Source organism: Orbicella faveolata, unplaced genomic scaffold (genome assembly GCF_042242905.1).
Source record: "Orbicella faveolata isolate gen_17 unplaced genomic scaffold, um_ofav_v1 contig_36, whole genome shotgun sequence".
Taxonomy (NCBI): Eukaryota; Metazoa; Cnidaria; class Anthozoa; order Scleractinia; family Merulinidae; genus Orbicella; species Orbicella faveolata.
In genome coordinates this window covers 6,046,930-6,059,008 of record NW_028301565.1, presented here as the reverse complement: position 1 = coordinate 6,059,008, position 12,079 = coordinate 6,046,930, and the positions used below count along the sequence as shown (strand labels likewise).

The window sequence follows — 12,079 nt, the reverse complement described above, 5'->3', positions numbered from 1 at the left end:
TCTTAAATTTGAATTAAGCGCCCCGGGCGCTAATTCGAGGATTTACGGTTCTTAGGATCGATTTCCAAGAACTGTCCCCCCGTTTTATGGATTTTTTTTCTTTTCCTTATTATTTTTTTCTGCTTTATACACTTTGATTTGAATGATGCAAGTGTCCTGCGTGTGTTTTCTTCAAGAACTACTCCGACATAAATTATTAAAAATACAACACAAATCAGTCAAATACGAGTCAAATTCTATTCATTGACTTTTTTATCTGGCATTTCCACAGGCGTGGCCTCACCTCACCGAATTCCTGGCCCTTCATACACAAATGTCCAGGAATCCCAATATCAACCCAAATAGAGCTCTTTCTTTAATTTGTGGCTGCAAAATTGGCGATTTTTCCCAGGTCTTCAGTCCAAGGAGATGTATAAAGAAGCAAATGGACGCAAAACAATCTTTACCATTTATTCAAACATTAACCTCAATCTCGCATTTTATTCATCGATTGTTGTATCTACACAGTGCACTTTGTTGTTTGACTACGAGATTCGTTTCCCGAGCTCAAATACGAAGAAAATACTATGGTCCCGGGTCAATTTTTCTTCCTGTTTTTGAACTACACAAAAAGAAAAACCTTACTCTGCGTTAAAAAACACACCTCGTCCAAATGAGAACGAAACATTTTCGGCCATCTCATTATATATTAATGTCGCTATTAATCCCCATATTCCACCTATCTATAGAACACGATTTTCTTCCTCAAAGCTTCAAAACATTTAAATTGATCAAGGCGTTTCTATGATCCCCACAAGTCCATTTTTCAGATTGGCTAGAAAATATAAACGCTTTTAGCTTCCGCTTAATTCTCCACTAAATCAAGGTATCAACCATCAAACGGATCAAATTGTGCACAGTATACACAGTTCTACATCACAAACTGTTACTGTATCACTCGCCCTGTACTGAATGAACTACTATACGATCTAGACTGAATTAAACAGTTGCCTAATTTGACTATCGTTTTACTGATAAAGAAAGCGAATGTTTTGAGTGTTAGCCTTTACGAGAGAAAATCAGGAGAATATGCGTTCAAATGCAGTGAGTGTTGGAAGGTGAAAGTAAGCAGCTACATCACTAGCAGAAATAATGAATGCATGGTAACAATGAAAACGTTGGTTGATCCTTGATGAAAGCTACACGTGCAAGGGTGATAAGCTGGAAGATTGATGATGTCACTGATGACGTCAAACTGGTGTCTTGCTGCTTTTGTTAAGAAGAGGCGGCTTGCGTTTCCCGTGAATCTTCAGATCTGTTTCGATGTGGCCCTAAAGAAACGCGCATAATGAGAAATGTTGGCCACTTAACAAATTGACGTCAGTTTTTTATGCGTCTGTCCTCTTATTGATGATATAAATGAGCCAATCAGCGCGCGAGAAATTAGACGGTTATTGTAAAAAAAAAAACAGATCGCGCATTTTTTTCAAAGAAAACTCCTCTTCCAAAATTCCTCGATGGCTTCTATTACCACGTGACCTACCTTCACTGCTGCCCCAACAGCTACAACATCAAGTAGGAATGTATCATGACCATATATGGAAGGTAGTTCATAATATGTCACATCATGGTTTTCTGGAAGAAAAAATTACAAGAAATAAAGATGATCGCCCTATAGGAAATACAGTCGAAACTCCGGTAGCGAAGACCTCTCGTAAGCCACCACCTCTCCTCAGCGACCAGTTTTACAAAATACCAACAGTTTCCCCGTCAAATCACTATATTTGAACCCTCTTGTAAGCGACCACATCTCGTAAGCGACTGCGATCACTTTTAAAGCTAAATGTTTGAAATTTTCTTTTGTTTTTAACCTCCCGTAAGCGACCACTTCACAGATAATGGAGAGGAAATTTCTCAATGGGAAGAACAGGATTTTTTTCTGGAAATAACTGTATTTTTCAAATGAATAAAACATTGCATCGACATTTGCGCAAAGGTAAGTCTAGCATTTACCACATTCTAATGAGTAAAATTTTGTTTTAATATGGTCTAAGCTCTCGTAAGCGACCACCTCCTGTAATCGACCACCAAGGCTTGACATTTTGGGAGGTCGCTTACGGGAGGTTCGACTGTATTGGACAAAGGTCATGTTGGTAGCTGACCATTTTGCTTATTCTCATACCCCTTTTCCTTCACTGGGTATTAGTACTGTAAGGAGAAATTGGACATTGATAACTCTCTACGGATTTAACACGTACGAGCTTCTTTCAGAAGACTCTCCAGCTCTCTTTGCTGTGTGACAGGAAACAACACATCAGATTGAACTCCTAAAACCTGCAAATTAAAAGCCACAAAAGAAGTTAAAATCATCGCCACTTTTCATACAAAGACAAAAGAAATATCTGGTTAGAAAACAGACGGCTTAGTTCTTTACGACGTCATAGTTAAATTGTGATAATGAAATCACAGAGATGCTTCTCTGAAGTATGTTTAAAATGGTCGGTTCCAGGATCCTTGTAATACTTGTTGCAATACGCGTGCGCATTGCAATACTTACAAGGGTGGGGCACTGTATTCGAGCCACTCCTTCCAAGAGAGAGCTGAAGCCTTCCCCCAAGTCGAACAGATCCATTGCCTGGAGCACAGTATAGAAGTGTTATTTAACAGTTATTCAAACTGATTGATAACCACAGAAACAGAGGATTCAGAGGGTGGAAATTAGTGATTCCAACAAAACATTTAAATCACCTTTGATATGTATAGTAGTGAGTTAGGATCATACTTGACACAAAAGCTGTCACCCTGTTAACGAAAAAATAAGAAAAATATTTTAAGATAGCAGTTAAATCACACAGTTACTGGGTCAGTGTGCACTTTTTTGACCTTCTCTGTAAGTTACTTAGCTATTCCCCCCCTTCCTCCCTTCTTCCCCCCCCCTCCAAAAAAAATGGTGGTTATTGTACGTCTGTCGATCAGAATGAGTTGAATTATGAAAGGGAGGGGGGGGGGGGTAAGTACATGTAGTGGCTGCTAAAGAAAGTGCACCATTCAATATTCAGTATGATGATGGAGGAAGGTAAGGCACTGTATTTCATCACTACCATGTGATACCAGCATTGATATCAACATGAGCCTAACATCTTTACTGTAAAGATAAGATCTGGAGTAATTAGCTATATAGCATATTAAATACTAGGAAGAATTTAGTTGTTTACTGAAAGTTCATCTTCCAATCACCTGATAATCCAAGTAGCTCTCAATCTCAAACTCAGGACAAAAGTTTGGCGAGACTTGATCCTCAATGCGTTTACGCCCAAATCTCTGCTCCCACTCTGGGCCACTACGGTATGTAATGGTGGCTACTTCCCTGATTACAAAACAAGAGTTGTAAGCTTGTTATGTAACAATCTATAGTTTAGCATATGCACAGTAGTAAGGAATAAAACAACTGACCTGGCGTGTTTCATTCCAAGCCTTGGATAAGCTCCATCATAATAAAAACCTTTGTTCCAGTTAGGATCACTCATGAGTACCCTGCGCTGCACGTAGCGAAGGGCTATTGATGCTGGATGTGATTGAGCACAAGCCGAGATTGTGACCACCCTGAAACAAAAAGCAATATTTTCATTTTACAGGTCCATACAAAATACGCAGATATGTTAGCAATCTCCACGACAAGCTACTGCTTACAAGACCCTTAGCACTCAACTGTGACATATTACAGTAATCTAGCATGCAGTTTGTGCAGAGAGCTAGAAATACAAACTTCAAAGGTTTGCAATACACACGGAGAACAAGACCATTATCTAGCATCATGGGTCTGCAATGTGTGCAAAGAGCTACAGCAATATTTTGCTTATCAAGCACCATGTTGATTTTATCCATCTCTTCATGTAAGAAACCACAAATAAGAGCCAGATTATTTTGTGTTATAAGTGGATAACTTGGAATGACAAATCTTTCTACTATCTAATGACAAATGATCCTTCACAATGACATATTGTTAAGCAGACACCAGAAAGTCAGTCCAATCCTTACCTTCCCACTCGATCTGGATATAAAGCAGCAGCAATCAGGGAAGACATACCTCCCAAAGATGCTCCAACAACTGCATGAACCTTAAGAGTTCAATAAGAAAGAAAGCAATAAGTGTGTACGTAGAACAGTTTTCAACTGACAGATGATCCATCTTGTTTATGAAAACCTAGAGTACAGGAACATCTTTCGAAGAGTTCGTCAGCTGTTCATGAACATTGCCAGCTCGCGGTGCATTCAGTGGATTCCAGCAAAACAAAAGTTATTACACAGAAACAACAAGTTCAAACATCACATAACGGAGGCAATTGAGATGTCACCAAAGCCCTCTTTGAATAGTGACAATGGCTTCAAATTTGTTAACATCTATGACACCATTTTAGCCCCTTTGAGACCCTAACGAATATGATATACATGTAACCCTTCTTTAAAATTAACATTTTTGGGGTTGATGTGCCAAATGAAATATTCCACTTTGTTTAAAAAAAAAAAAAGAAGACATATTACATTTCATTGCACTTTTACTACATGAAATGTTCTTTTACTTCAAGTTTTCAATTGAAATTGTCGTAGGACTAAACACAAAGCACCACAGTGGCCAATCACAGCAAATGTAAACAATGCTATGAAGCAATGACAACTTCAAGCATGTGCAAGCACATTTTAAAAATCATATGTGACCAAGTTGTAAATATGGTTTAATTTTGCATTCGATTGGTCAAGTTGGTGATCCAGGAATTTTGAAACCAATCACAGAGCCTAAAAACATAATCCCATTGAGAGCAATCCTGGATTACTTTCAACAGTCATTTGAAAACTGCTCTATATTTTGACTAGATACATTTATGCAAGTTAATAAAGTACTTGTTAAACTTGATCTAACAACAGTCCTTTCAAATTAACCACAGACCTGCCTCATACCTTTTCAATACCTAATGAATCCAAGGTAAGAAAGAAGGAACGCACCATATCATCAACACTGACAATAGGGAAGGTTGTAGCATAAGGCTAAATTGACCAAAGATAAAAGCAATAAAAATTATTGTCAAGAAAATCAAGATTATTGTGACAAAGTTAAAGATCTAAAATCGAGTGCTGAATTTATTTCATTTTTATTACCTTATTTGTCACTGGATTTATTGAGGAAGGCCCACTGCAATTTAAAAACCAAAAATAAACTTATAACTGTTTCATAGAAATTATGTTACATGGGATTGATTTTATGTAACTTATTAGAAAGAAAACTAATCAAGTTTAGTCAGGTCGTAAGGAACTCAACAATTATGTTAGAGTCACAAAATATAATGGAATGTGCAAGATTTAACAGCGATCTGCACTGAGCCAGTAGCCTGAGGCTGGCAAAACAGCAGCCAGGACTAGTAAAATATTACATTTATTAACCTGTGCATGGGCTAGTGGAGCATTAACTTGACTAACTTAATTAATTATTCTTTGTACAAAAAACAGTAATGACAGAAGTTTGTGTACAGAATCAGTAGTTGTAACATTGAACAGAAAATTTGGCATTGCTGGTAAAATAAAGTGCTATACAGTATTAGTTTTTTTTCTCTGACTTTCAGTTTGTCATGTTTCACACATGTACTAATTGGAGTAACCCTTAATTGAGGGAGTGAGGTAAAAATATTCAAAACCTGTGTAGTTTAGGCAATAAAAGGGTCAGGCTAGTAAATTGTATATTATATGTACCAGCCTAATGAACAGTGGTGGAGCTGAATAGATGTTGAGCCCTGAAGTGTCATAATTAAAGATTTCTTAACACCACCACAAATGCTGCAACTCACAAACCACGCACTTTTATAATAATATCATTGCCTCGGTTACTCCAAGGCACTCAGATCCAAAGACTTACAAGACTGAAGGATACTCAGTAGATGAATTACTTCCAAATGTAATTAACAGAAATTAAACCAAATTGATTGGAAGGGCATCAGCAATTTTCACAACCTCATTTCCAGGGTACTCTCTCTACCTCGAGAAAGTACCCTGGTTGTGGCTGGTCACGTGCCATCTAGATTTTAGCAGATTCCAGAGATGTGATTGAAGAGAGGGGCTGGAAAGTTAAAGTTTGTCTCAGCACTGAGCTTGCCTAATCTGAGCCCAGTAGGGAGTGGAATTTGTAACCCTCCTGTTGTGGATCGGCAAAAATCACAGTGAAGGCATTGACACATTCGATATAGGAATTCAATGCGTTCAATGTTCGGCTAAAAGGTTAGCTCTGCATTTAGCTGAATTTTCCCCGTCGATAGTTGGACGGTCTTTGGAATTTGTGGCAGTGAAAACATTTGGCAAAGAACTTGGAAATGACGACCACCACAACAAATGGACCATGCAGTGAATTTAATTTTATTTTTTATTCCGCAAAATCACAACGAAGATATTTACGTTGTATGTTCGTCTGCAAAGGTAATTTTGAATTTGATTGAATTACTCTCATCGACAGTTTGACGGTAATGCCATTCTCTTGCGGCAAAGAAATGTTACAAAGAACTTGACATCAACAATGTCTGTGCACTGAATATTAAAGCTTGATTTAGATTAAGCTTTTATTTTGCAATCGGCAAAATCACAATGGCGGCATTGATGCATTCGTTTAGAGTTTGATACATCCAGTGTTTGGCCAAGAGACTAACTCTGAATTTGATTGAATTCATCCAATTGAAAGTTTGATGGTCATTTGATTCTCTTGCAGTGAAAAATTTTATGAAGAACTGGACAGCAACCACATCGGCCGCGTGTTCACAAAATATAACGGCTTTCGTTTCACAACTGTTTAGCGGCAAGTCCAATTTTCGGTCAAGAGAATAGCTTCTCATTAAATTGAATCAGAAGCATATCACCTAGATCTAGGTGATATGCTTCTGATTGAATGCATTCCATCGAAAATTTGACGGTTATTTAATTCTTGTGCTGTGAAAAACTGATTAAACTAATCCGAAGCAGGCTGTTGATGGTTATTTAAAAAAGTAGTGAAAAATAAGCAAACTTCCCTCTCAATCAACATCTCATACTCATAGAAGTTCAGATGGAAACAAAGCAACAGTCAAGCAGGATCTCTGACAAATAACTGGCTTACTTTCAAAATATATGTAACGTCTGTAAGGCAGCGCAACTTTCACCCCCATAGACAGTGTTGACAAAATTAAGTTGAGGACCCACCCTCTGTGCGCTTTGGTTGGAATGCATAGACACGTGACCAGCCACAACCAGGGCACTTTCTCGAGGTAGAGAGAGAACCCTGGGAATGAGGGTGCAATTCTCATTCCCAGTGTCATAGGTCTGCAATGCATGCAAAGTCTATTCTACAGCTAAATAGCCCAACCCCTGGAAGCAATGCACTCCCTGAATAATTATAATGACTGAACCACATACCTAATATTAATGCTAGGAAATATCACCCAGCATTATTAACTTACAATTTGCTGAAAAGTCCTCAGGTATAGCCCTCAGCATGCCATGTGTGATTAATGCTTGAGTCCACAATAATTGTGGACTGAGACATTAACCACACATGGCAGTGATGCAGTCTTGCTGAGCTCCAGCAAAGTAAATAAAAATATTACTTCACTGAGAAATCAGAACCATTATACTAAGTTCAAACAAACCTTGAACCATAACATCCTCCTACATTGTTACAGCAAATGATGAAGAACTTATCACTGTCCAAAGCACAACCAGGACCCACAAAGCTTTCCCACCAACCCGGTGCAGGGTTCTCCTATTTCAAACATTGGTAACAAAATTATTTATTATATGAGTTTCATGACAGTCAACGAGGCTCTCCTTATCAACATGTTCAAAATATTACAGGTAAAGTAACTCCGACCCAGAGAAACTAGAATTCATAGTAACTATGAATAACTGTAAAGTTATAAAACTCTAACTCCTCCATATTATGCATACTCCCCCAGCACCTGTTAATGTCTGGTTCTACTAAATGTATATAAATATTTAATAGACTGGTCTAGGGGTAGATGCTCAGGAATATAAACCAAGTTTACCTTCAGTAACCCATAAACCAATTTTCCAGTTTAAGATCAAAGTTTATATTAACGTGAGACTAAACAAGGACATTTTGAGAAATTTTGGAGTTAACACGACATATTTAAATGCCACTGGAAATGAAGGTTTTATTTTACTTTGAAACCTCTTCCTTATTTTAATTTTAATTCTTTAAAACAGTTTCTTAAATCCATTCCTAATGGGTAGAAAAGCATCAGGTTTTTTGTTACCTATGTTTGCATCTCGTTCGGAACCTATAACCCCTTATGTACCACCCTCTCAAATGTTCCAACAATTGTCAACAAATCTAAATACTTTGTGTGAAATAATAAATGTAGGTGCTCACATCCTTAGCACAGTAAATTTCAAATTGACCAGATTTACAAGTAACATCTATGGATCCACCACAGTTATAGACTGCTATTGAATATTTTATATTGGATATTATTTTACAACAATTTCCTATTGAGGTGATTCCATTATCATAATATTAATAAGTCTTACCACATGACTCTTGGCATGTGATGAGGCAGACAGACCAGTACATAAGAGAACAACATTATCTTTTGCTTCATTCAACTCGCCCCATGTTTCATATGCCACCTCTAGCTCAGGTATTACACCATCATTATACTTGAAGTGAAATGGTTGATCATGTAAAAATGTCTTGAAGCCCGAGTTTACTTTAGAATATATTGGCTCCAGACCAAAAACACTGGATCTGATGATATGAAAATTAAAGCATATATTAAATTTAGATACAAGGTCGACACTCTAAGTAAATCTTAATTAGTAAGCAATAATCCTAATATTGTTTTTAAATTATCAGTCCTAAGTCAGTCCACCAACAATATCAAATTAAGCAAGCTCCAGCAACAACGAAAGATAAACAAGTGTAGAGAAAAGTGATGTTACTATACCAGGTTACTGGACAAATTATCCTTCAAACTGGTCATGATTGAAGCCACAACTATCAAGACTTTCACAGGGCGAGTGTAACTGGTTCTTAAATATACAGACAGATTATCTGTTCAAAACAGATTCCTTAAACATGTTTTTCATGACAACAACTACTACACAATACCAACTTTATTAGAGGAAACATTCACTGACCTAATGAAACTAACAAGACAAAGAGCAATTTTGCAATTTGGGCATGTCTAGCAGTTCGATTGGAAGCACCAAAGTGTGCTTTTATATAGTCAATACACTTTTGCCTTGTTTTATTTTTAACTCTCACCCTGGGGTATTTGACCCACTTGTTTGTCCCCACCATGGGAAATTTGCTATTTTTTTAAAGAAAGAATGCTAATGCCCAGGGGCTGACCCAGGACGTGATGGGCACTACAGGAATTGAGTGATACATAACACAGGGAAAAGTCTGACCTAGTAAATATGATAGCTATATAACTGGTCAACGGAACCAAGTGAAAAAAACCAATATGTTGGTCAAAACAGTAAGTCTCAACTGGTCTTAATTACCAACGAGAATTAAGTACATGTTCTTTTAATCTTAGGGCCTGATTACATGAGCCGGGCTGGCCCAGTTAGCCAGGCTGGCCTGGTTAGCAGGGCTGCTTCGGTGCACCGAGATGACTTTCAGCCCAATATTACATGAGGCAAGCCAGCCTGGTTGATGGCTGATGCGATGAACCGCAGGAAACCAAAGCGAGCTTGATTTTGTACTCTCGCTGGCTTAATGAGCCGGGCTGACCCGGCAAACATGATTACGTGGAAAAATCTCAGCCCGGTTAACCGCGATCCCGGCACCATGATACTGTGATCTCCGCTAACTGGGCTGGTCCGGTTGTCATGTAATCACGAAGTTGATTTTTGTTGCATGTAACAAACGTGCCGAGATCCCAGCAAACTGACACCAGCCTGGCTAACCGGGCCAGGCTGGCTCATGTAATCAGGGCCTAATTCTGTACCTCAGGTAAATTAAATAATTTTTAATCTTAAATTAATTGAATAATTATCAACATTTGTCATAAAGAGCTTTCGTGCTCAAGACTCATACAAGACCCTGCAAACAAGACTTTAATTTGATTTGCAATCTTTACAGACTGCAAAACATTCCCTCTTTGCTATAAATTTTCCAAGATGTATTACATGTGTTGCATGCGTGCACAATGCACACTGGTTATTGTTCACACCTTGACAACATGTAAGTTAAATTAAAGAATCTACGCACATAAGGAGGCATGTTAGAGGAAACTAGAAGTAACTATATGTTAAAACAAGGTACCGTACAAAGCAAAGTTTTAAACCCCACTACTTGCTATTTTAAATGCAAGCTCTTCTTGGTTAAACAATCAGGCCGCATCAATGTTTACATCTGAAGAAATGAAAGAAAACCGTCCCAACTCACCGTGGAGCTTGTTCTGACAGGCAGGGAAACGAGTTATCGAGTCCCTTGAATTCTTGCGAAAAATCCGGGATTTTCACCTTGCTTTCTTCGTGTACATGTCGATGTGGTTGCAAAGATGCGGCGAAAATCCTCGAAACTCCTCGACTGGCTTTGGAAATACGCCCAGACAAAAGACAATAACCGATTCGAATCATGTTGATTCTTCAAGACCTGCTGATCGATTTTGTACTCCAATTCTTGCGTTCAACATCACGATCAGCAACATGGGTATTTGTAGAAACAGTTTTCATGGCAATGCTTCACTCTCCTCAACACACCGATGATGATAAAGCATTTTCTTTTTGTCACGTCAACGACGTGACTTCTTATATAGATTTTCATCTGCTTTGTTTATTTATACTCTGGGGAGGTTCATGGGAAATAATGAAAGTACGTGATGAGCACGTGCTCAATCGGGTAAAGTCCAGAGTACTAAAATTAATAAAGTGCTTGTAAAGGGAGTACTTGTTCTGTAATGCTAAATAACTCTCCAAATTTTCTTGCTCACTGGGTGAACGAAGGGAATTGCATGATCACCACGTGAAGAACGGAAAAATGATTTCGTTGAAATATCAGCAGCCCCGCTGACCATACGTCACCATAGGCGTTGGCTATGTGCACATCTGAGTTCACGTTTCGCCCCCGGGGGGTTTCGCATGTTTTTGATCAGTTCAAGCAGGATTAACTGCATTTCAGTGTAGCAGTGGTTTATAGGATGAGAAAGGGATGTTCGGCAACAGCGGCGGGTTGAATCTGTCTTTGGGACGTCGCTTAGTTTCACCTATGTATTGTAAATGGCAGCGTTTACACTGTATCATGTAGATTAAATTGTTGGTGTTACAGGTTATGTAGCTTTTATGTCTTTTATATGTGTGAAGTGATGTGACGGGTTTTGCTTGTGGAGAAAAAAGCATAGCGGAAGGAACCAGGTGGTAATGGCTCTGTCAATTCCAATTCCGCTCATGCCCTCCCCTCTTCCCCGGGCATTTGACGGCCATTTGACATTTTGTTTTCAGAAGGTGGCAAATACCCCATCGTGGGGAAGCTGGCGCACACAAAATCCCCATGCTTGGCGGAGAAAACTGAGAAAACTGCAAATGCCCTATCCGTGGGATAGCGTCAAAATTATCTTTTATAGCGATTTTGCTGTGTACTCGTGAGTGCTAATGCAACGTGAAAAACTGAAAGCATCTTCTAATATTGGATAAATAGCCGACTGTTATTCATGAACTCAGCTTTATGGTATGTCATTGTATAAAGCCCATTGAAACTGATTCAAACATTTTCAGAAGTACTGCACACCGGTTTGCGCAAAGAAAAAGACTAACTCGCAAAGACGATGTTTGCAGAGAAAACGTATTGAAAGAAGGCTTATCCCTTCAAACAAAAATACGATCTGTTTTTATTTTAAAAATATCCACAACTTAACTTCCAAGGTTATTATGAAACCTTCGAGGCCCTTTTGTCTTGTCCATCGACCCACACCATACTTGCTTCTCGCCTCAATTCTCTCGCACATGAAAGACCAACATGAATTTGGGGGACGGTGGTGGGGCACGAGCTACTTGCAATGGGTTAAATCTCAGAAAAAGAATTTACATCTACGTTTTTGAGTTATTTAAAAAAAAAAAAACC

At 38.5% G+C, this 12,079-nt stretch overlaps 1 protein-coding gene across 1 annotated transcript; it reads right to left on the bottom strand.

The window, feature by feature from the left end:
• Nucleotides 1-430: 430 nt before the first annotated feature.
• LOC110050699 (uncharacterized) lies at nucleotides 431-10,799 on the bottom strand. Its single transcript, XM_089275079.1, has 13 exons — nucleotides 10,406-10,799; nucleotides 8,539-8,755; nucleotides 7,638-7,750; nucleotides 5,134-5,167; nucleotides 4,936-5,022; nucleotides 4,018-4,097; nucleotides 3,433-3,582; nucleotides 3,217-3,346; nucleotides 2,728-2,781; nucleotides 2,537-2,614; nucleotides 2,238-2,313; nucleotides 1,523-1,614; nucleotides 431-1,310 (listed from the first exon to the last, which is right to left on the bottom strand). The coding sequence occupies exons 1-13, from the start codon at nucleotides 10,597-10,599 to the stop codon at nucleotides 1,230-1,232; spliced, it is 1,386 nt and encodes a 461-aa protein (XP_089131205.1). The 5' UTR covers nucleotides 10,600-10,799; the 3' UTR covers nucleotides 431-1,229.
• Nucleotides 10,800-12,079: the final 1,280 nt, after the last annotated feature.